The sequence below is a fragment of the Betta splendens genome, chromosome 11 (genome assembly GCF_900634795.4).
Source record: "Betta splendens chromosome 11, fBetSpl5.4, whole genome shotgun sequence".
In the NCBI taxonomy this organism is placed as follows: domain Eukaryota; kingdom Metazoa; phylum Chordata; class Actinopteri; order Anabantiformes; family Osphronemidae; genus Betta; species Betta splendens.
Window position 1 is genome coordinate 12,890,539 of NC_040891.2, and position 24,930 is coordinate 12,915,468.

Below are 24,930 nucleotides of genomic sequence, written 5' to 3' on the forward strand. Positions count from 1 at the left end.
CCAATGGGGACCAGCCACTCCCCTTCGGCGCTGCAGTGCATCCTGGGAGGGCTGTCCGTGTCCACTTCGGAGTTGTTGACGCAGGTGCCGCGCACTTCCACCAGCGTGGAGAAGGCCGCCTCCGCCACCGTGTCCGGGAAGATGGCAAGGTTCTGGACGGTGGCCAGGCAGCGCTTGTAGTAGACCCGCACGGCCACCAGCGCCACGCAGGCGCCCACGTCCTGAAACGCCAGGTGGAAGCCTTTACGGTTCAGGTGGCCGATCTCACGCACCTCTGTGTTTAGCTTCATCTTCCTCTCGCCCAAGTCGCCCTGCGTGAAGCTCTCGTCGGCGGCAATGGTGTCGATCTTGGTGTAGCGGTCCTCTCGGGTCACGCCGCCGAGGTCGCGGTCCGTCTCCACGTAGAGGAGGTTGAAGGTCTCCTTGCAGGTTCCGGCCACGCCCGGGATGCTGTTGCAGTCGCGCAGCGTGAACTGGAGCTCCACGAAGATGCGCTGGCCCCCGCGCCGCGCCACCCAGCCCGTCTGCAGCCAGTTGTTCTGCTGGGTGGGCTCCATCACGTTGCACACCTGGTACGTCCGGATGGGCTTGTACTTCTCATCTACGCCACTAATCTCCTCCCACTGGAGGAAGAAGGAGAAGATGATTATTATAGGTAAAGGTTTAGCAGAGACGGATTCAACAAGAGAAGGAGAGGATGCGAGAAAACGAGATAAGAATGAAGGCAACAGGTGATGAAGACAAGAGTCACAGCGGAGTCAAAGCAGAGTCACAGTGTAATGGTTTCATCTGATGAGTGGGTGGATGAATGTTGCCACTCAGACAAGGACAAACTGCACATCGTCAGTCAGTGCATCAGCTCTGAGTGATGATGCTCAAACACTGGGTCAGACCTTCGTCACCGTTTGCGCTGCTTTGTTTTGCTAAACATACTGGAGCAACGGTGGAATGTTAAACGCTGTTGGCACTGAGGAAGCGGCTGCAGAGATGACATCACTCGCACCATGATGTTACTGTTGACTGGTTTCATTTCTGGGAAGCACAGCTCCCAGCTGAGCCTGATTCTGCTGCAGGTGAAGGCTGGTTTCCAGTAACCTGGGTACTTGGTCACGTCGGTCCAACCAAAAGTGTTTCCCATTTAATGGGAATGCTAATGTAGGTTTGCGTGTGGTCTAAAGTCGACAGTGACTCAACATACCTCACACTGACCGTGAGCGGTGTGTTGTACAGTATGCTGCAAGTCAATACCTGCACAATTCCCAGGGCCTGTTATTTATACTTGTTGGAAGTGTGTGTGCAGGCAAACCTCCAGGTGGGACGCTGGTGACAAACTGCTTTGGCAGAGGTGTATTGTTTTTAGAAGGGGCCTCTGCATTTGTCTTATCATCATAACTTAGCACAAAGCCAAATCGATTGATACAGAGAGGGACCATTTATCTGTGGCAGCATGTGTGTGTGGCTGGTCTGGACGCTGCAGTATCCTTGCCTGGATTAGCACCATTGATTAATGATCATGTTGAGCTCTGGGCTGGGAGAGAAGTGCAAGAGCAAGGTGTGAGACAGAAAGGCGAGGATGAGGAGAGGGAATAAAGTGAAAGGGAGGAGAAGGGGTCATCTGTGCAGCTCCTAAGGCAAGAAGTTGGTTTGTAGAGGCTTGAAGTGAACAAGCGCACGCACAATCAAATGGAAACAAACAGGAAAACTTACTCCATTAGGGGGAAATGACGTCCAGCCCAACTCTGCCTGAGTCTCCTTTGAATTCAGTAGAACCACTGCAGGAGGAGACAAAGACAGACAAGAGTTAGTGTTAAAAAAGAGGCATAGTTATAAGTATATACGTCAACATTGTGCCCAAGTACATGAAACGCCCCAGAGTGATCTAAAAATAACAGGTCATTTAGTTCACTGAGCCATTAATGTTGAGGAAGGCCTGTCAAAATCTGGTGAGGACAAACACATCCGCTGATGCCATCTGTTGAGGGCTTAAGCTGGACAAAGAGCTTCACATCTTCACTTGGCTCCAGCAGCAAAAACACACCAGAGACTGCAAACAAAACAGCACCCGAGCGTTCAAAAGAGGAGCTCAGCCAGTCAGAAATCAAGCGGCCGAGTCGAGGAGCACACGACTTCAAAGCGACTGGTTTTATAGCGTTTTCAGCACCACGGACAGAGCGCAGGAGCCTGGCGCTTCTACAGGACCAAGGACAGCGACGGGGCTTTAACGACGGAAGCTCCTGGATTACGGCTCATTTAGTATGAGCCCAAATCAGGAATCACAGCAAGATTGACCTACATACAGTAGATGTTTGCATGAAAGCGCTTGTTTACTAAAAAAACATTCACTTCCTTAGCGGTTAAAAACACAATGCAAATGTTACCTGTACTTACTTCCATGTTACTGTGTTGGATGCAACTGACACTTGTAGCAACTACATCAGTCATTTTCCACAACACCAAAAAGTTTAAGACCTGACTCCAACCTGCACCCCTGCAAAGCTTCTACAAGAGCAGCGCTGCAGCTGTTGCCAGAAAACTGAAGTACTTTAGCGCGACTCAAACCAAAGTTGACAAAGCAAAGCAAGAAGCCACAGTTCAGCAGTCAGAACGTCTTGGAGCCATCACAGCCATTGTTCTACAGGCCGATATTCAGCGGGCGTACACAGAGGCCGTCCTCAGCACATTTATCTTAATCTATAACGTAATATCAACATCTGCAGCGGCATATGGTGAACAGCCTCATCACCTCATTTTCAAAGGATTCTGCTGATATTAAGGTTACGCACGCGTTAAGCTTGTCTGTTTAAAGAGAACTGCCTTAACGAACGCGCGCACACGCACGCACGCACACACACACACACACACACACACACGCACACACACAGTTTCTGCTTCTTTCCAGTGTTCTGAACACCTAAGGCAACGTGAGGTCTGACAAGCAGACAAAGTCGTCTTTTCAGCACTTTGAAGAACTGCGTAAAGAGCCTTAGAAAGTCGTACTCTCTCTCCCGTGCTCCACTCGACTTCAACTTTCTGCTCATATTCTAATACACGTCCCAATCAAACGGCTTTGGAAGCTGTCCTGAGTAGACAGCAGACACCTTAACAGTAAGACATGATCTCATACCTGATGGTGCAGTACATGACAAATATTTGGCCTTATCGACGCTAACAACTGTTCACATGGACGTCCTGGTGAGCGAAGAGGAGACGCCTACGCAGTCTGACTCATGCTTCAGGCTTTGTAAGATATGGGAACTCAGAAAGCTGTAATCTTCCTGACTCATATTCTGACAGGGAGGCTATGGACACAGAAACGTGTTGATGTACTCAAAGCCATCATTTTTGAAGTCTTGCACTTACACAGAGCACAACGTGTCAAAATAAACCCATCAATACAAACGCTCCAAGCGAAAATAATCAGAGGAAGCTATTCATTGTTTCATCTGGAGGCCACGAGTCCAGTCACTCGGGGAGGATATTAAAACAGAGATTACATGAACATAAAATAACCTGTTCCAAAGCTCCAGAGACGGGGAATAGTTATGAGTTGCTTGAAAGCGAGACTGCCCCTTGGCTCGAGTACATGGAAGCTCCGCTGGACCATGAGAGATCCTTCACCGAACACTTAACTTGATTGTTTTTTGGGTTAACACCGCAGAGCGCCCAAAGCGCGCGTCTGTGCCTGGCTGATAACATGGAGGCATTTGGAGGAGATTAGAGCGGGAGAGGGCAAGGGTGGCGGCAGGCTGAGGCAGGAGGCGAGGAAACAATCGGCCAAGACGCGTGAAAGAGGACGCGAGGCGCGAGAACTTAAGCCGGCGCCGATGAAAAGACAAACAAAGGAAAGGAGCAAATAAAATAATACACCGGGTAAAACACTGAGGATCAGTGAGTCAGTCAGTCAGACAGTGACTCAGAGCACAAAGCTGGCACCATGATCACACGCTGAATACGTCCTGTAATCATAGCCTAGTTAGAAGGACTAATGGGCCTTTAGGGGCAGAGGGAACAGGGAGCCAGATAAGAGAGACTTAAGTTCAGTAAGAAGCCCAAGCAGCGGAAGGAAGGGTCACGAAAAGACGGAGAGACGGGGGAAAGTTCAACCGAGAACACGAGACAAAGAAACAAAAGCTCTCCTTTCCGCTACGCGCGGCTCGGCTAATAGCCCGACACATTAGCTGCTAAACACTGATTTCAAAAGGTAATAACCCGTCATTACGGGAATAATGTGCCTCTATGAGTAAGTTGGCCTTTTTTTTGTCCAGCTCCATTTCACGCGCGCACGATGAGGCTGACTTTTACCATCACAATCAGTCCACGTGCGACACATGACACAGGCCGGAGCTGCAGCCGCGGCGCCGACGCTGCCGTGGAACACAAGCAGACTGTCACTAATGGGTGGGAGGCAGCAGACGTCGTCTGGGGGGAAACATCTGTGTTTTTCTTAGAAATGAGACGTTTATGAACGATTACAGGCTACACAATGCATCATGGGAAAAACGGGTTACATTAGCGTGCACGTAGCGTGGTTATGGGCGCGAGGAGGAGATGCTACACGCGGGTCGAGGGTCTCGCTGCTGATGCTGCAAAGCCCTCGAGGAGAGAGGCAGGAGACAGTCCAAATTGGCCTTTGTCAAGTACGAGGCCAGATGTTGTTTTCCGCTTTACAGTGGCAGAAAACGTGAAGACACATCTATCAACGGAGGACGACTACAAGGGCTTCCAAAGTTAAAGGGTTCTCAATCATCGTGATTGCAGCTCTCCAGCCGGAGAATCCAGGACCGAGAGCTCAACGCGGAGGAATAAAAGAAAGAGCATCAAAACAAACTGGCTTAAACTAAACGGAACAAAATATCAAACAGAGCTACAGATTTAAAACTGACTCTGATGATACAATGAGGGAGTGATGCTCATTTGAAGACCTGACACGTGAAAACCCAATTATTCTGACTTTCTTGCAGTAACTTTGACTCAGCTTGGCACAAATGACCTTGAGACTTTTCTCACTCATTAGTGAGTCATTTTTCTGCAGCGCCTCCGTAGAAGTGATGTCGGAATGTACAGGAACTGATTTGACTGAAGCTTAAAGACTCCAGTCTGCCAGGCTCCCCCACAACAGAACTGCCTGAATAATGTAGGACCTGACAGGTCGACCGCTGCCCAAAAAGTTAGTCAACAGTCCCAAGAGATAGAGAAAAATGTAGGTTTGTACCCAACAGCTAACAAGAAGGACGGTTACCACCTTTAACAGCACTGTATGTTCAGCTGCAGCAGAGAGATTTTTCAGGAGGTAGTTTGTTGATCCCTGAGGGGAGAGACGGCTTCCTCACTTTCGCCCTAAACAGAATATCAAAGCAGAAGCACCCGTGAGGCTGGTTGGAATTTACAGGCTGGCTCCAGGACACCAGAGCAGCGAGGAAACATGGGACTCGGACGGCCAGAATCACAGCACTTCACATGAAGAATGATCTTCCTGTTTGCTTCATCACCCGCTGCTCAGAGGCGTGGGAGGGAAGGTAATGCATAGTTCAACAGAAGCAATACAGTAATATCGCTGTAGGACTGATAAAACTGGATGAATGGATGGGGCTGTGAAGTGTCACATAAACGCACAAACAGGCACATAAAAGATAAATGGACACACACGCTCACAAACACACACACGCACACACAGTCAAGAACGAACACACACACCACAAACATCTCGTCTGAGACAAATGGTGGCACAACTCGCTTTGTTCCTGATAAACACACGCACGTGCGCACACACACGCGCGCGCACGCACGCACACACACACACACACACACACACAATGCCTCCTTTTAACGCTCTCCTCAAGCTTTTAGCTTCTGTGATGTGACGTACAGGAACGAGTCCTATCGCCGCCCCCACTGCTGCGACGGCGTCCGTCCGTTAATACAAAAAGGTTAAACGCAACAATCACAAGGTGCCGTCATGAAATCAAACAAAACCATTAACTCCGTCCATGTGAGAAACTGCAAGCAAAAGTTTATTTGCCTTTAAAAGAACAAAGGCACAGTTTAATTAAATTACTTCACTCATGCACTAATCAAAACAAACAGGGAAGCAAAAGAAATGATTCTGATTATGTTGCCCTTCAGTCACACCTGACCAGTCAATCAGCCAAAACCACAGCGGCTCAATGAACATGCAGGGGAACTGCAACACTTGAATCAGAGGGACTCCTTTGAAACCGGATAAACTATTTCAACAACAAAACACTCTGGAATCCAGAGTACATGTTCTATATTCGGCGTCGACCGGGGGGGGGGGGGGGGGGGGGGGGGGGGGGGGCTGGTGCTGAGGGGCCGCTTCGCCGACGTTTAAGACGTTTATGCTGAGACTGTGAGCGATGATGTAACTCTGAGGCAGGAGCTCTGATCAACATCCATATGGAGACACGTGCTGACCCGCACCACGCAGACCTTAACCTCCAGGACCGGGTGCTGGGGCTGATTGGTCCCTTCACCCCATCACTGCTGACCTCACCTAATATTTATCTCCTCCTACAACTCAGTGTTGTTCTGCCCAGCTCTCCTTCCATCTACCTCTCATGCAGTGGCAGTCCTGAATCTGAATGACCACCTGTTAAGACAAATCGCTTCCGGGTGGGCAATAAAGCGTGTGTGTGTGTGTGTGTGTGTGTGTGTGTGTTGCGCTCGAGGCAATGAAAGAAAAGAGTCATTGACTGAGTCAGAGACACAGCAAAAGCAAAGAGTGCATTAGAGAAAAAAAATTGCAGAGCACGAGAAAGAGAAAAAACTCAGGCAAAGTGACGAGTGACTAAAATGAAAAACTGAGAACGACCAGCTGATTCAAAGCCCAAAGGAAGGAACATATTAATAAATTTATACCTGCTGCTAGCGGAAAAACAAATATGGCGCTACAGTACAAGGTGTTTTATTACAATATGAGCCGGAGCTCAAAGGCACTGATGCGCCTTTATTTTTCTGACATTTAAATGGAAACAGGAAAGCGAAGAAACAGAAGGAAACCTAGAAACTGAGCAAAACACAGAGAAACACCAAGTCCAGAGGCCGCAGGAACTTCTTTTTATTTGCAGCGTGGTGTAAAAGCTTGTAATTGGGTGTCTGGATTGATACAGTGAGGGCGGTGAGAGCGCTGTCGGCGCCGGCTCCATCCTAACAACAGAGCTTCAACAACCGAGCCCAGAGTCAAGCCTCTGCCGAGCGGAAAAGCCAATCTGAGCGAGATCGGGTGATTAATGAGCGTCAGGTCAGCGTCGGAGGCTTTGGAAGAAGCCACATCGTCCGTGACTGCGGCTCGGCCTCACGGGAGTCCAACGGCCGAGCTGTTTAACAGAACAGGACGGACCATTTAAAGCTCGAGCAACAGGACCGATGCAGAAACTGCAGCAGGAGCGGTCGCAGCGCTAAAAGCCAGCGCTGGAAAGAAAAAACAGCTGAATATTTCATGAGAGGAATTGAAATATTCCAGATATATAGAGAAATGCATAAAGAGGGAAAAGTAAGAGGGTGACGGAAGCAACGTGCGGAAGGCAAACAGAAGAATGCTGGGATGACTCAGATGTTTGAGCTGCTGCCAGCGAAGCGTCGCTGGAGTAAAACGGGCGCAGCAACAGAATAAATACAGGAATAGGAGGATTCTTCCCAATTAAATAAGAACAACAGAGTGGCGGTCTCAACAAATAGCCTCTAAAAGCAGCCATTTGTGCAGCATCAGCAGCTGGAGGGAGGCAGCACCCGCTCCTCCATCCACAGAGCAGCAGCGGGAAGAGTCTCGATCCGGCGGATTCCAACCCTTTCAATCAGCCATCGAGTGTGTGTTTTACTGCACAAGGCCAATAAAACAGGCTTTTGGGAAATAATGGGCCTTGAATTAAAGTTGGAGTGAAACAAGGTGCTTCTCTGCTTTCGCCTTTCGTCAACACCAAGCGTTCGACGCTTCCACTTCAAAGCACGGTTTAATTGGACAACAAGTGCGACTTGGGTTTCCTAGGACTCTGTCATGTTAATGCAATCAGCTGTGTGTGTGTGTGTGTGTGTGTTGCTCACTGAGGCAGCTCTAAACGCGTTCGCATGACATGAAAGCTCCCAGCGTTCACAGCTCCACACGACACGCATTCACAGCATCGCTCCGACGGCTGCAGACGTGTCTAAAGATAGAGGAGCTGAATTAGATCAGAATTAGAAGTTATTCACACAGAAGGGGTCAGAGTGCGCGTTGGATGGGCGGATGGCGGCGCGCGTGTAGCATGAACACACGAGTGTCTGCAAACAAAGCAGTATTAGTGAAATTAAAAATATCAGGCCGAGTCCCATGATCAGAACAGGACTAAAGGTGTGACAGGAGGCAGAGAAGCCCACGCTCCTTGAACGCCTCTCCAGCGCGTAATTACGGTGACAACCTTGAGAGTTAACCTTTTTGAGTAGCACTTCAAATGTCATGAAAACGCAGAGTGCAGCCTTCAAACACACACACACGCACAAACGCACACACACACACACAAACACACATACACACACACACACACACACACACACACACACACACACCCTCCCACTGGACGGCTCAGGGGTGCGTTTAAATCCCTCGTCTGTCCTGGGAACCCTGTGCCCGCCTTCCAGAGACCTGCTAAATAATACACAGTGACTACTCCCCCCTCGCCTCCCCCCTCCTCCCCCCTCGTCTCCCCCCTCCTCCCGGCCACCCGGCTGAATTATTGAGCACATACTGGTTGAGGCCACCGTCGTGATGGAGTGCGGCGGGCTCCGGGTTCTCACCTGTTTCATTTCACCCCCCCTCCCCTCCCCTCCTTCTGCTTCCCTATTCATGCTGTATGTGAGGGAGTGGAGGGAAGGACACGGCCGTTACATAAGGACGGAGGAGCTCCAAGGTTTTGTGCTGACTTTTGTTTTCCCTCCGGTTCGATGCGAGCAGCACTTTAGATTAAATTGGGTCGTCTTCCTCCACGTTCACCTCCTCTCGTCTCTTTCCCTTTCCCTCTCCCCGCTCGGCTCCATTCCGCCCTCTCGCCTTTATCCCCTGACAGCTAAAGGAATGAGCAGCACCTGGAGTGGTGCTGATGCAGATGGAGCCGACCGGGGATCAGCACACGCGCATTTAACGGCAATCGTCCTCCGCGGCCTGAATCATGGCCGCGCGGCTCCGTCTCCTCCACTGACTGAACATCCACAAGTGTCTGCAGAACCGGAGGGAGACGGGGATCCGGCAGACGCACACGGAACCATTATAGTATTCATTTTCCCTGCTGCCTCCCCCCGGCGCTGCAAAGCAAACATCCTGCTGTGCCGAGGTAAACAAAGCACACCTTCCAGTCACTGAGCAGCAGACGCACTAACAACACTGTTTCACAGAAAATTAGGCCATAAAAACAGCTTTATGGAGAGACGAATGCCTTAAAAACACAGAGTGGATCCAGATCTCAGCAGGGGGCCACGAGGGAACAGGCGGTTTTCACAGACCCAGTCGTGCCCCTGCTCTCTGCGCAGTCAGAACATTGCGACTTCTTTCATGAAACGTGAAGGGAGGCGGCGCCTCGCGTCGGACCGCGGCTGCGACTCCGAGTCAGACGGCGAGCGCTGAATAAAGAAACGAAGGCAGATAGTTTGTTAAACATGCACGGGATCCAGGAAGCGGGTTAATGAGAGCGCAGAGTGCTGCCCCAGCGCTCTGGAACGGCTGATTGTGTCTTGCATAATATCACCCCACACACAAGCCACTGATTGTGACTGATTGTGCTGTTTGTTTCTACTTTTCCCAACTTATAAAAGCGAAAGCGTTTTTTTTTTTTTTTTTTACTCTCTCCCCCCGTCAACATTATAATGTGCTGCTCTGATTAATTACTGCACAGTGAACGCATGATGCGATCAATCAATCACCTGCTGAGCTGATCCGGACCCGAGCTCAGGCTTCGCTTCTCATTAAACATATGGCTCATAAACACTGTGCGTCGCTGCTAGATGATTTCCTTAAAGATTACAGGCTCGAGATGCTTAATGACATTATACTTCAAACAAATGTAATCACAGAGTCTGTGGAGCGACGAGACGCCTGCGGAACGAGGGTGTCGCGCACAGGCCGAGGGAGAAGCTGAATGAAATCCCATGTGCCGGCTTTGACCGGAGGCTGTGCAGAAGCCGTTCTCGCGGTTCCTCTGAGGGTTCCTCTGATGGTGAACACTCCATCCTCATGCATTAAAGGCCTATGCATGCGCTCCGTGCATGTTTACCTCCCTGTCAGAGCCCTGACCCCCCGCCTCCGCTCCTCTAATAGTCTCACGTCGCGAGTCACCTCCATCTTGTGATGTTTTGAAACAGCAGCAGTTCAAGCGGGTTAATACGCATGCATCAGCCATCTGCTGAGTGTGGATTATTCCACGTTGAAGAACGACGCGACGACCTCATCCTTGAGCCCACTTAACTTCACGCTTAAACCCGCTTTTAGCCCGCGCGCTCCGCTCGCGCCGCGTTTCTGAATAGAAATCAAAAAGCTACAAATGTAAGAATATTGCAGCAACCTCCACCGCCTCCCCCCGCAGCTGCCCAACGTGTACACTCATCCTGCCCCCCTCTCCTCCCCCTCCTCCTCCTATTTACCTTGAGTGACATCACCGCCTCATTTTCAACCACCATCAATTCATTTTTCCTCTCATTGCGTTCGTGCCGTCAGCGCGGCGGTGTCGGCACGTCGCGGACCCATACAGTCGTCGCAGGCTCCCCACAGACCCGGTGCCCATTATCCTCCGCATCGATCTCTGCTGCGTCGATGAACGATAGCGACAACGGCCGCAGAAGAGATGGAGGGAGCGAAGGATAGATAGACGTCTGGGCAGATAAATGGGAAAGTGGAGGGGGAAGGATGGAAGTGGAGATGAAATGAGGGTGAGTGATAGATTAAGCAAAGCGGAGAAAGAGAAGAGAAATAGGAAAATACTAGATAGGTAAAGAGAGAGTGGAGAAGATGATGGAAAGTGGGAGGGACTGCATCGTGGGACCATTCGTCAATACAAGCGCGACCTTGGGGATCGATGGGACCGACAGTCAATCAGTCAATGGGCTCCATAACTAGCTCTGCGACGCGGGGACGGGGGGGAGAAGGGGGAGGAGGGGGAGGAAAGACGACTCGGCCGCTGCAGTCGATAGGCCACAAAAACAGAGCGTCCGCCCGCTGTGACAGAAGTCCGGTACAAATGGCACCAGGAACAACGGCAGAGGGGAGGAGGGTAATGGGGGCGAACATGGATTAGATGAAACGGACACAAATGACGGACAGCGACGACGCGGCGTGGGCCGTGGAAATCTGGAGAGCAGAGATTCAGGCGAAGGGTCGCGAAGGGCAGACGTCAGCAGTGGCTTCACGTCCACAATGACCTGAACTCTGTCGCTGTGAGACATGTTTCGTCTCACATCCTGAAGACGGCGCCATGGAAACCAGAGCAACTGCAGACTCGCTGCTCTCCAGATGTGGACGCCGCCGCTGCGGCAGCGAGCAGCGGCGTTCGCTCATCGAGCCCCCGTTTTCTCATCCGCTAAAGAGGCTCCGTCGCTGAATAGAGCCATCGGGCTCATTTCAGGCAACCCTTTAATGATACGGCCGTGCAGCTGGCGAGATCAGATTCAAATCAGAGGGGAGCTCATCAGCAGAATCAAGCTCAACAAGAGACCTGATGCACTCACTCCCTTATAAAAGGACACACACACACAAAATGTATGGGACCAACACAAAGCGGAAAAAGGAAGCAGCAGAAGTGGAAACAGTGACAGTCGTCAGCGCCGCGGCTAAATGAGCCTTTCTTGATGAGTGCACCCGCGCTCGCGGCGGCTCCGGGGGAAAGCGCCGTTATTAATTATCAAAGGCGATAAATAAATAATGCAGAGCGCCGCGGCGACAGCGAGCTGCGAGTGGCTCCAATGCCAGATTGTGCCAACGCACATCAGCAGCAGCAGCAGGTCAGTAATTAATGAAATCAAAGAGCCGCTCTAATGAGGGACAAAGAGCACTTCCTCCGCTGATGACGCCCCCCCCGGGTGAACAAGAGCCCGACGGGACGGACGCAGAGGCAGGCGAGAGCTTCACCAACGCAGCCGTCGCCGGCCGACCGCCTCCTCCAGCGGCGCCCGCGGCACCGGCCTCCTCGTCCCACGCCCATTGTCCCGGTTCATTCTCCACGGCCCATTGTTTATTTGCTTATCACCGTCTAGATAATAGAACAGAATTAATCTGCTAATTCCTCATTTCTGTACGAACCAATTCTACTGTTTGTGTAAATGGAGAGAGAGGCAGGACCGGCTGACTGAAGGATTTAATTATCGGGGCTAATTACTTGTTTTCCTCTTGCTGTTAAACCACGGGGCCGCCGTCGCCGTACGCTTCCCCGGGTGCTGAAGCCCGAGGCGGCCGCTGGTTTCACTGGGGGAATGTGGCGGCGAGAGCGCGCTGACTGTTGAATGTTCTCTGGCTCTCGCGACTCAGACGCAGGGCGATCGTCTTCCCGAACGCACACAGTGACCAAGAGCAGGAGAAGCAACACGTTCAGATACGATCCGCAGATGGAGCCTTAGGTAATTATAGTTTGTCAACATGACAACGTCTAAACGGCATTTCCATAATTAGCCCTGACTAATAGGCCACAGACACTGGTCTGTTAAAATGACTCAAGCAGCTCCGAATTAAAATGTGGCGAAAAAATTAAATTCCCTATAATTGTGTAATCCACAGTCCTACTGGATATTTAACAGGGGGATTATTAAAAAAGTCTTCTAGTTGTGTTTGAACGTTGCTTTATTGGCTCGCTGAGTAATGAAATAGAATATTTACAGTAATTACCTCCCTGCTCAGCAGCACAACGTTATTTTATTATGAAAATAAAAATGTAATGAAGCGGCGCCATCACTGAACATCGCACCTGAGTGACACTTGGATGCTAACGAGAAAAGTTGAAGATTCTTGGAGCAGCGTCAGCGGCTAAAACACACACACACACACACACACACACACACACACACACACACACAGCAGTTGCTCCCGTGTTAAAGGGCAAAGGTCGCCTGCCTTGACCTCTAAAGACCTCCTTGACACCTTGTATCCAACAATCGCAGGGGCTGAAAGGTCACATCCCGGGGGCGTCGGCCTCTGGAGCGAGGGCCTGCATTGACAGAAGTAATAGGAGGAGGCCAATCAGAGCATGCGGGGCGTCTCCGGGGGCGGGGGGGGTGGGGGGGGGTATGGTGTTGATCGAACGCATGTACATCTCATTTCACAACACGAAAGCCATCAGGCATTTTGTAACCCCGCGCAAATCATGAATGATGGATTGAGTTAAGCATCTGATTAAGAGACGAGTTTAGCGGCTTAAATCCTTAAAGAATATGGATATGTGCTAGAGACCCAGCACGCAGCCAGATGTTTGCGTATTCACAGGGAAAATAATAAAAAAAAGATGAGATCCACGAGGAAGTCGAGGAGACAGATTGATACAGGGTTGAGATGATGGAGTCTGAAGTGGTGGAAGCGGTGGAAACGATGAAGAAGAAAAAAGTAAGGAGCAATAATAAAACGAGAAAAAAAAAAGAGTTAGAGGAAGAGATTCCAGCGGATGAGTGATCGAAAAGGCAGCAAAAACAAACAGAAACGGAGGAAGACTCATCTCCATACACTGTGATAGCAGGCAGATTTGAATTTAAGGCCCGTCTCTCACGAAGCCCCTATAAATAGGGACGAGGAGCAAACACCAGGCAATTTCCCAGCAACACCAAACACAATGCCTGATTGAGGGCAAATTAAAATGCAAATGCAACACTGCCATTTTTCCAGATTTCACCTGCTTGATAAGCGAAGGACCCCGGCTCCCTTCGCCGAGCGCGCGGCCGTGCACGCGTGCGCGCACGTTTGTTTGTTTGTCAAGTTTGAAATGAGAGGAGACAGGAGGGAGACTGGAGGTGAGCTTGTATAAACAGATTAGATTCAATATAGTCTCCTCCGAGCTGCATTTCAATCCTCATCCCGCGCTCCCTTCCTGCCCTTGTCCGCCCGTAATTCCCAAAGACCTTCAACAGCCTTCAACCTAATGAACAATATGGACGACTGCAGCAACATCCTTAAAAATAGGATCTTAAAGCACAAACTGATTTGACGTCTGATGACTTCTGCTTTAACCCATCTCCCCAGCAGACGCCTTGGTTCAGCCAGTTCTACCTCACGCTGAGAGCAAGCGCTGCCTGGATGACATCTATGAGGCAGACGCAGTCGCTGTGGGTGTTTGGGCGTCCAGGGCGAAGGGCGACGGGAGCGAGGAGACAAAAAAGAGAGAAGGTGCCAATCAGAGGCTCGGGACGGCAGACGGGCGGATGCAGCGGGAGGAGGAGGCAGGCGGAGGCGAGCGGCGCCGCCTCGGAGCCGTTTGACGGACTGGCTGTGGTTTTCATCAGCCTCCTGTCTCAGAGGGCGGCCGGTTAAAGCGCAGGCCTCCCTGTGTGTGTGCACATGTAGGCCGAGTGGGAGGACCGGTGACTTGTTTATAGCCACTACACGAGAGGAAAACGCGACGGATCGCCTCCGTTCACGCGGACACGCTGGGCGTTGGACGGCGACCGCCATGTTTGTTTCAGCATCAAGACACCATCCTGAGGCGCCTTGGACAAATCTGAGGCATCAAACTGATGCTCTCGGCTGAATTGAACACAGGGCCGCCACCGTCTCCTGTGCTGCGATGCCCAGATTTGCGTCTTGGAGGAAGCGCGGCTCTCTGCCGAGGCTGGAGGAGGCGCCTCCAGTCCTCTTGGCTCCATCAGCGGCAGTTAGCTCGCTAAATTAACTCCAGCCTTGTGTGGCGCAGTCCGACTCAGACGTCTGAGTGCTGCTGCCACTCTGCGTCATTATCAACATCCCCCAAAGTCCAACAAGGACACACACAGACGCGCACACACACACTCGTGCCGCACCATAAACAAACAAATCATATATATGGAGACTGAAGGTGGCTGCGAAGCCTGGAGTCGCTCTTGGCTGCAGTGCTGCAATTTGTTTACATGCGCCGCTCAGAAAGGAGAACAATTGTGTTTTACATCCAGCTTCCTAATTTACATTCACATGTAGATTTGCACAATCCTGAGCAAAGAATAGGCCTCATATTCAGTGATTTGGTGGCAGAATCCTTCAAATGACCTTCCAGCAAAGTCCATTACTTTACCACACTCCAAACACACACACACACACACACACACACAACTTCAGAGAGGCAGGTAATTTGCCATTAACTCAAGCCACTCAATCCCTGAAACACTGCCAAGTTCAATTGTGTGAGCGAGTTAGATGGAGCAGCAGAACGCGGGAGCGAACGAGAGGAAGAAAGAGGGAGAGACGGATGGAAAGAGCTGCTGAGAACGAGTGACAGAGTGAGAAAACACGCTCCTTCATTCCTTCACTTCCTGCTCAGGAGGCCCCTCCCATCCGCGGTCGGCTAGCACGGTCGGCTAGCGCGGTCGGCGGCTGCAGCGTTAGCACGTCTAAGGGACGGAGGTATTAAAACACTGCATAAATCATCAGCTGGGAAAAGTACGGTAACAACTGTAAATACAAAACACAAGCTACAAACCACATCCCTTGTGATGCGTTCAAATGCAAATTCAAGTGCAAACAAAACAGGATTAGCACCACGCGCACAAACAAGAACGCCGAGCGAGTACACAACAGAAAATGGCACAAAACGCCTCAATCACCATCACCCCCATAATAACCTCCGCTAACCCCATTAAAATCAATTCATCCATGGAAGGTGTAGCCAACGCAGACACGCTAAGCGCGGCAGCTGTAATAAACGAGGGCAAAGCAATTACAGCACGGGGAGCGCTGCGTGCTGAGACGCACGCGGCCGCAGAGCCGCAACAACGCTGCCGTTTAGCTCCGGGCCGGACCGAACCGAGAGGGGGACTGGAAAAGCATGTAATAGCTCCACAGCCGCAGAGGAGCAGCGTTTGAAGCGCGGCTCTAATTAGCGCCTGTCATATTCACAGCGCGGCGCGTGGACGCGTCTGAAGAGCAGCTCTGCACACGTGCGCCTCCGTTACAGGTGATGCACTCACAGAGGACACAGAGCTTGACCTTCAGGCAGATATCGCAGGCCAATAGCATGTTAGCATCACAGCTAGCTGTTACAGCCAGAGACCGTGCTCTGTAAACTCATCTCTACAACGAGCGTCAGCTTCTGAAGCGATTGTGTGTTTCAGTAGTTCGGATGCGAGACGCATGCGACGTTTCCGGCTAAGACCGCGTGCGCAGCGAAGGGTTCTCCGTCGCCTCAGATCAGAGAACGCCCCAGATCCAGAGGGTGCATCCGTCTCCCGGCTGATGCAAACCGCTCACGCCCGCGAACAGTTGCTGGGAATTCTTCCTTCGTGTGCAGTGCTTTTGATGGCTTTCGGCTCCGTGACTCCATTTGCATATTTCCTTAACAAATACAGCTCCTGTCATCTTACTGTGGCTCTTGTTCTGGCACCTGTGGTGCCAAACAAGCGAGATCCACTTGCTTCGGTGCATATGTAATTTGCCCGAGGAACAATGTGTTCCTATGTAGCTATAGCAGAGCTTTAAGCATGAATGTGCATCACGTTCTCTTCCAGTCAGCTGATCAGCTCTTCATTTATTAGCGCCGTGTAGCTGCAGCTTGGGAAGAAACGCCTTCAATGTTCGAACTGTTCCTGACTGTTGGCTGCTCTGCAAAGTGACAGACTAATCAAACGTCATGCTGTTTGATTGGCTGACGGACCAGGACATGAAACGACAATAGCCGCCGGCTAACGTCATTATCAGCTCATACTTTTCTGATTGACTGCTGGCGGCCTCACGCCATGGCTTCCTGGCTGGCCGTCCTGGCGCCGGCCCGGCCGCCGGTACCTGACTGAGCGGCTCCGGCCAGCGAGCTGGTTAACGGGCTAAATGATTGGCTGGCGGGCTAATTGACTCGCAAACAGGAAGGCAGCGTTAATAGCGGAGAGGAAGCGGAGAAACAACCAGATCCGTTGCACGCAGCCATCCTGCGCTGATGACGCCTCTGATTGCAATCACAACTGGGGGCGCGCACGTGCACGTGCACACGCACACGCACGCCTTCGCAGAGCTGCACTTACAGTGTTTACTGGTGGCAACCACAACAAACAGCGAGGAGGGCAAACACGAAGGTGACAGGACGCGCGTTGCAGCCACAGAATGGTTTGAGGCCGGTTCAGTTTGTGCTCACACGCCTCAGCACAAACACACCGTCCACTTAATGCTCACTTAATCATCTTCTCTTTTATCACCTGCCCCCGGCTCCGTCCTCCACGCGTGCGCTTCATTTCCTCCGTCCCGCCCTCGTTTAGATCTGCACTAAAATGAGCAGGAGACGCTTCTTCTGTTCCCAGCTGAGCACTTAGCCTATTACAGCCCTCTGATGAGCGGAGCGCTGCTGTGTTAACCTCACCACATTACAGCCACCGCCGTCTAAATGCTCCCCGGCTCCACAGGTCCGGCGCCGCGTTAACCTGCCTCACGCTCCGGCCATTACGTCCTCTCTCACCCTTTCATTATGGAGCTTCTTCTCCACAGGGGGCCATCACCTCACAGACACCCTGCTTTGCTGCTCTGTGTCTGTGCAGATGACGGGGGGTGGGGGTGGGGGTGATGAGCTGTACAGGAGCGAGACCCCGACAACTGGAGGGAGGGGTGTCATAAAGCACTCCGGCGCCGCGCGATTTATGTATTTATTCATCGCCAGGGAAGCTGCATATTAAAAGGTCGGGCAATTTTCCAGGTCACTGACCGAACCCACACGCTGAGGAAGCCAAGAGGACGGGTCCGACATAAAGCCGGAGCGGCCGAGGCGGCGGCTCGGACACGCGTCGGCGCCGCCGCCGCTCACCTAACCCCGGTTCGCCCAAGCGCCCCCGCGTGTGCGCACGCGCTGCTCGCTGGCGCGTCCACGTCTCACACCGGCTGTGGTTAATGAGTTTGAAAGGTCAAATGCCTCTCACTAAGATTAATGGGGTTTCCTAGGCACCGGGTAATGGTTTACGAGACCGAGCCGGACACATTTCCACCATGACGGTCATTACCAGCGCCGAGCAGTGATGGGAGCGGAGACAGGGACGATACAGAAGGGCGGGAGGTAGAAACGCTCGTCCGTCCACCAGCTGCACATGTAGGAATCACAGCTGTGCACGTTTGACTCCGCGTGGTCCTGACCTTTGGAAGATTCATAGAATCCCTGGCTGATTACGGGCGACAGTCGAAATGGAGGCTTGGACTCCAACCGATACTGTATTTGTAGCATTACAGAGAAGACAAGAAAGCTCATGTAAAATATAGAGCCACGCTCCTTTTCCTAAAATAGCGCCGATATTTTGGGAAGCTCCGGCCGTTGTAGAGGCCAGCGCTTGCTGGGATCAGCTTTTTCAGCTTCGCTGCGTTGCTAAATCTCTCCGTGCTGCATTCAGATGCTGGCTTCATGAAAATGATGCAAATGGAAGAAAACGCATTTAATAGTTATATTGTGTTTCAAAATGTGATTTTGCATTTTGAATATGGAAACATGCAAAATAACAAAACAAAAAAAGCAGACCGTGCATATAAGAGTCCTGTAGAACATCTCTAGTGTCTGAGTCCCTGATTCCTGAACTGTTGGCCGTGACCTTTGGAGACATACATGTAAACAGTTGGCCGTTTGAAAAGCCCTTCGATGAAATGGACCCAAATCCTGCAGCCAAAACGCGACTTTCAGATGTCCACAGTTTTCATGCCAGCACCTGAACGCAACACGGAACAGCCTGTGCTCACTCGGCGGCTCTGAATGATGCCAAGTCCTTGCATTTGTGTCCGAATGCATGGTTTCGTGCTGCTCTTCCTGGTGCACATGAACACTGTGCGTGGTCCGGTCCTCCCGACACGTCAGCAGCACTGAATGACGGGGTTCTGGACGTGTGGGACGGGCTGCGACTCACTCAAAGCTCCTAAAAACAACCTAAATTATCACTCGGTCACTGTTATCAAGCGAGTTTATAGCTCAGGGAAGCGCATGATGTCCGAACACGATCTGACAGCAGAGTTTATGATCTCACAAACTATCTGCCAGGAGAGCTGTAGCAGTTTATGTGCGAGAGCTTAAACGCCCTGAGACATGTCAGCGATCAGCAAGCGGCGCCGAGCTCGCACATCATTCCTGTCAAACCCAAAACCCAAAGAGCGCACGTAACGATCCCTGCAGCAAAAGACGAGGAAACGTATCGCACGCCTGATATTAATATTTCTTCAGACTTATTGGCTCTGAACTAATAAAAGAAACGCAGTTCCTGCACTTTGTCATACAGAGAGAAGCAGACCTTAAATCAGGTCTTAATATCTACATCTATAGTGAAGCTGCTCCTGTCAGCTCATACTGCTTCACAATGAACTCTAAATTATTATAAGTCATGTGCAGCTGTTATTGTCTCAGTAACCACAGGTCTGTGTGAGATCTCAGTGGCTTCTTTGTGTGAGAACATGAGGGGACGGCTGGGATGTAAAGACATCCATCGCCACACCTGCAGCCACTTCAGCCGAGAGCTCCAATTAGATTTTCTCCATTCTATTTCCTGCTTTTCTGTTGAAGCGTGTGTGACTGTACGCGGGGGAGGCAGACCGAGGGCTCGTATGTCTGTACCATCCAGCACCTCGGGAGTCAACAGCCTAAACCAGGTTCAATTAGGTTCACGGTCAGCACACTTAACCTCTGGTCAGACACATTTTCCTCCAAGCAGCCCCGAAGCTGCTGCTCCAGTCGCAAGCACTTGATGTTTGAGTGGACTGTTCACAGACTCCGTCCTCCTGAACCCCCTCTTCGTCCCCAGCGCCAAACGAGCGCCTCATTTCGTTCTCGGCGTCGGCAAACAAGGAAATTAAATGAAATGCTGGGAGTGTGAGGGCGTTAAAGCGATGGAGCTCCACCGAATTGTCAGTTCGATTCCCGCGATGCCCACCCACATCAAGCCCTGCATTAATGCAGTTAGTGTTTACTTTCAATGCAAAACACCCCGAGCTGAAGATTGTGCCAAGAGCAGAGCAGCAGCTCCACGCAAACGCACCAGCAACATTTATCAGCTCCGGACAAGCTCAGGACTAAAAACCTGCCAAACATCTCCTTTAATCCATTAGTTTAGCAGCAAAAGCAGCGAGGATGAAAAATGGCTTGGAAACGTGTGAGGAGTCAGGTGCTGGTGGAGGGCGGCTCTCAGCCGCATTCATTAGACTCATTTAGACTTTTTGCATATAACCTTTGAAGAACCTTAGGAGAACAGACCCTTGAGATGATTCCACTGAAGGCACACGGATCGGCTGAAGTAGCGTCTGCCCCGGTGTGAACGACTTCTATCCTCAACTCACGCCAGTGGAAACGCACTTCAACCACCAGAGCCGCCGACAATGAGCCGATAAAACAGAAAACCCTCCCATTCAAAGGGAATATAATAAATAAGGTTTCACTAAGGAATCAGCCGATACAGTGTTTGACACAGGAGCCTGGAAACGGCGCCATTTCGCTCCGTGATCAAAGTCAATTGCTTGATTTGGCCTCAACGCGCGTGTTGAGCTGTAGGAGCGCATTTAGTTCAGCGCGGAGACGCCGTCCACGGGGCGGCCGAGTGAAACGTCACGAGGGAAATGAGAGTCCGCTCGCGCCGCCTCCTCCTCCTCCATCACCGGCAGCTGCGCCGCGTCCTCGCCGTCCGCCTGCTGGAGCCGGCGCCGCGGGGCCGCGTCCGCCCTGCAGCAGCCTCTCATGCAGCAGATGCAGCAGCAGCAGCCCCCCCCTCCCCTGAACAACGGGAGCAGGTGACCCCCCGCTGGGATCCAACAGGCACGCTCACGTTCCGGTCAATCGGCCTCGGTCGGCGCTTCAGTGCAGCAGACGGTAAATAAGGATGTGGCTGAGCTGCTGCATTGACTTATTATAGGAGCCCTGGCTGGGTTTCATTACATGCAACATACAGGAGCTGTGGAACAAACCAGCGGTGGCAGCTTACAATTCCCTCATCACTTGGCTTCGCTCCGCTTCAATTTTCTTCCTGTCGCTCTCCTCCACCGTTCGTCGATCAGCGCGGCTGTTACCTCAGCCCTGAACCCCCCCCCCCCTCCCCCTTTACCTTTTTCAGCCTCTCCTTAAAATGACCCTGTCAGTCCCCGAGTCCTTAACGAGAGCGCGTCGCAGGCTGCCGTCTCCTCCGACCCCGGTGACCTTTCATACCCAAAGGTCAGCGTTCCGATTCGACACAGACGAAGCAGCAGCCGAGCGGAATAAGCCGCCATCAATCACAAACAATTAGTCCCAATTGATGCCCAGGACGGTGGAGTGCTCCGCGTCTGCCAGCCTGGCAGTGGCTGGTAAACCCAATTAATGAAATCCCCACTAAGTGCTAATTTTAAGACTCAGCAGTCACATGACATAAGAGGTATTAAACAATAAATAGTCATTTTAATTAACTTCTGTTCGTGTCAGCAGTAAACAGAAAACACTGTGCAGCGCTGGGAATAAATTACATTTCACTGGAGTTACAATAAATGAAATAAGTGAACGTGGCCTGAGCTGCGATCGGCCACGGTTCGTGCCCTGAAGCAGAACTTTCACAGAGCTCACATGGAGCCAAGAACATTCACTTTTAGACATTTCAAAGTGTTTTTTAAATGACTTTTTTCTTATTAATTTTTTTTTCTTGGTTTTAACAGAATTTTGGTCATAAATATTAAAAGTGGATTATATGAAATTTGGAAAGAAATAAAATCTCTAATTATTCTGGCTTTCGTCCACATTCAGCCTGAGTTTCAGGTCACTGAACTCATTCCGCGGTTCTGGCTTCTAACGTGCGCACCAACAGCTCCTTTGTTTATGACTGACCCACAATATTCAACGTAATAGTGTTGCTGCATAAACTTTTAAATATTCTGACTAAAGAAAAGAGGCTTTGTCGTTGGCAGCAGCACCAGTTGTGGCCTCAAACCTTGAATCCCGATAGAACCTTGGATCATCAGCACTTCTGGCATCTTTAACGATCATCCCAATCAATCTCCACCTCAGCATCACAAACTGTCATGGTTTCAAATTGTACATGACGTGACAGCGCCAGAGTAATAAGGCCGAGCTACACAATGGGACGGCTGCACGGCTGCCAAGAACGTGGTTCCGATGCGACGGGGCATCGAACGAAGCCGGAGCTGCACGAGCCCAACGAGCCCACAGGTTACGCTGCAGTTTCCCAGCGTTTCTCATTCTCAATCACTGCACCCCCCCCTCCCCCCACCCCACCTCTTTTGTTCCGTACCTGGCTCACACCCGCTCTCCGTTTGCTGCAGGAAGGACGGATGCAGGCGGAGGGAGGGGAGGGAGGAGAGTGGAAGTAAATGAGATCCCGATGAGATGCCAAGGTGCGTTAGCGTTGAGGTGTGGGGAATGAGAGGGGAGGCCTGGGGGGGGGGGGGCTTTGTGTGTGAGGCGGAGGTGGTGGACTGGGAGGTTGAACATTGGGGTCTGCCTGGAAAAGGCCCCCGGTCATATCAGCACATGGTGGGTCAGCTCAGCAGGGGGTCGGGGGTCATGCACGGCTATGGAGGAGGGCTCAGGAAGGAAACGGATGAGAGGTCGGTGAAAACACAGAGGAACGCTACCAGTCGACCTGCATTATTCAGCAGGGATAATGGGAGCGAGTTTACAGTGGGAGATTCTCTCCGGCGTCTTCCCCAACTCACAAATCCTTACAAACAGCGAGGAGCGGCGCTGCCAATAGCAGCCTTCAGGAGCACATTGCTTTCACAGCAATTAATCGCTGTCACAACATCAATTAAACAAAAGCTAGCGTCCAAACCCGGCTCGCCAGCATCCCGGGGAAGCCAATCAATCTGGCAGCGAGTCGGCGCGAGCTGCATCCAAAGCGCGCGACGAGTGTCTGTACCCGTGAGCGGAAGAGACGACGCTCGTCTGCGAGAGACGAGCGAAAAAGGCCCGAGGTTCCAGAAAACGCGCCGCGGACGAGCACGAACGCGCGCCAGTGCCGCGTTAACGGTGTGCGAGTGCACGTGCACCGACCGGGTCGTGGACGCTCGGAGGAGTGAGTGTTTGCGTGGAAGCAGGAGAGAGAGAGAAGGAGCCCGCGGGTCTGGAGTCATTATGTTCTTTTCCACCTCACAGGCTCAGAACCGATTCGGATCGGTTTCCGGGCCTCACCTGAGCCGAGTGTCAGGCGCGTTTATGGGTTCGCGAGGCTGTGGGAGAGCAGTCAGTGTTCGCCCGTGCAGATCTCCGGGCGGCACGCGGTGCCGTGCATTTTAATATTGACGGGAGGACAAAGAGGCAAAGTCACTTTTTTTGTCTCCCGCAGAACAATAAGTGAGGATGATGCGGGACGAGCGCAGACATCCGCCTACAACAGCATCCGTGACGGTCAGAACCACAACACAAAGGAACCAGTTGCACAGAAATGCGGCGATAAAAGCGAAGCACTGAAGGATCCGTGGTGCGGATCTGGGTTTTCTCTCTCAGAACCGAAACATCGGCCAGAACCAAACTAACTTTTTCTCCCCGCGTAATTATGGATAATTAGGAGGAACCAGCGACGGTCCAGATTCATTTCAGCCTTTATAAGAAAACATTTAAACGCGTCAACCTCGCGGAAGCGAATTAAACAATGAGCGCGGATTCGTGTTTAATGGTACTAAAGTGCCAGATTTTTTTTTATTTTCCTCTAACTAATAATTAAATGTGCAAACATCCAACAACCTCGCGGCGTCGTATTTGTCCGTACGTTGGAGATTTTTGGTTTAAAAGCGCGTTGGGTTCACGGAGCACAGACGCGTCGAGCGGTTCTTTACAAACGCGTCTGAGCCAAACATTTCCCGGTTCCTGGTCAGAATTGCATTAAATAACTCTACAGGACTCCGCGCGAAGTCCACGCGCACGTCTCCCTGCCGTCGCACGCACCTGTTCCCCATCACACGACAAGTGCGGATCCAAACTGTCGCCGCCGCGGACATGTGTCGATCACCGTGAGCCGCGGCGGCCGGTTCGGGCGCAACGGAGCCACAAACGCGTCCTCACGTACCTTCTTCGGGGTGAGAGTCGTCCACGAGGCGCAGTAATATCCAAAGCACCGAAACCAGCGTTCTACGGAGATCCATGTTTGCCTGGCCAGCTCCACGGGGCTCTTGTCATCGCTCTCCAGCCTGCGCGCACCGCACCGCACCGCAACGCACCGCACCGCACCGCACCGCAGCAGAGACGCACTCGGGCTTTGAACGGAGCGGATGCCGTCTGTGCGACTAGTGCGGGATCCACGCAGCCGGCCGCTCTATTTCATATCTCGGGGGAGGGTTTTGCGGAGGAGATTGACGCCGGGCGAGCGCAATAAAAGTGGGACGTGGCGCGGGGGGTGCGGGAGGGTCGACCTATCAAGGAGCCGCAACCTGAAATCTCCGCAGGTGCTTCGGCGCTGGTGAAGAGTGGAGCTCGCGGCGGTGCGCTTTTCCGCTCTCTGTCCTGTTGTGGGCGAGAGAGAGAGAGAGGAACTGGAAGTTTGGAAACTGGAGAGTTTACTGGGAATTAGATCCTCTGCATAAGAATCACAGCGTCCTGTTTCTGACGTAGGACAGGTGACTGCAGGCGCAGAGCAACGACGGAAATACACACAAAGAAGAGTTTTATAAGCACCAGTTTCTGTCTCAGCGCCTCTAAATCCTTTGTTCCCAGTCAGCAGCATGATGCCAAAGGATTTAATCAGCTTAGACCTAATAATTTACCACTTTACACCCTTCCAGTCCGCAAAGGTGGGATTGTTTCTGCGCCGGAGTTCGCCTCGTGTCTCGGGGGGCTATTGATTTGATGCTACTTTAAGTGGGGAGACGTGTTCGCGGCG

At 51.7% G+C, this 24,930-nt stretch overlaps 1 protein-coding gene across 3 annotated transcripts in view; it reads right to left on the reverse strand.

Annotated features, from left to right (window-relative positions):
• LOC114866310 (ephrin type-A receptor 7) overlaps nucleotides 1–24,472 on the reverse strand; it is an 89,624-nt gene extending 65,152 nt beyond the window's left edge. Inside the window, exons 1-3 of one of the 3 annotated variants that reach the window (XM_029168095.3) lie at nucleotides 24,121–24,472; nucleotides 1,708–1,772; nucleotides 1–623 (exon numbers count right to left, since the gene is read on the reverse strand). The exon at nucleotides 1–623 is cut by the window's left edge and continues 50 nt beyond it. In XM_029168095.3, coding sequence (XP_029023928.1) covers nucleotides 1–623; nucleotides 1,708–1,772; nucleotides 24,121–24,196 — 764 coding nt within the window. In that variant the 5' untranslated portion in view covers nucleotides 24,197–24,472. Of the gene's footprint in view, nucleotides 624–1,707; nucleotides 1,773–8,058; nucleotides 8,078–24,120 lie in introns of those variants that run through there. The other 2 variants (XM_029168097.3, XM_055512770.1) reach the window with 2 other exon arrangements.
• Nucleotides 24,473–24,930: the final 458 nt, after the last annotated feature.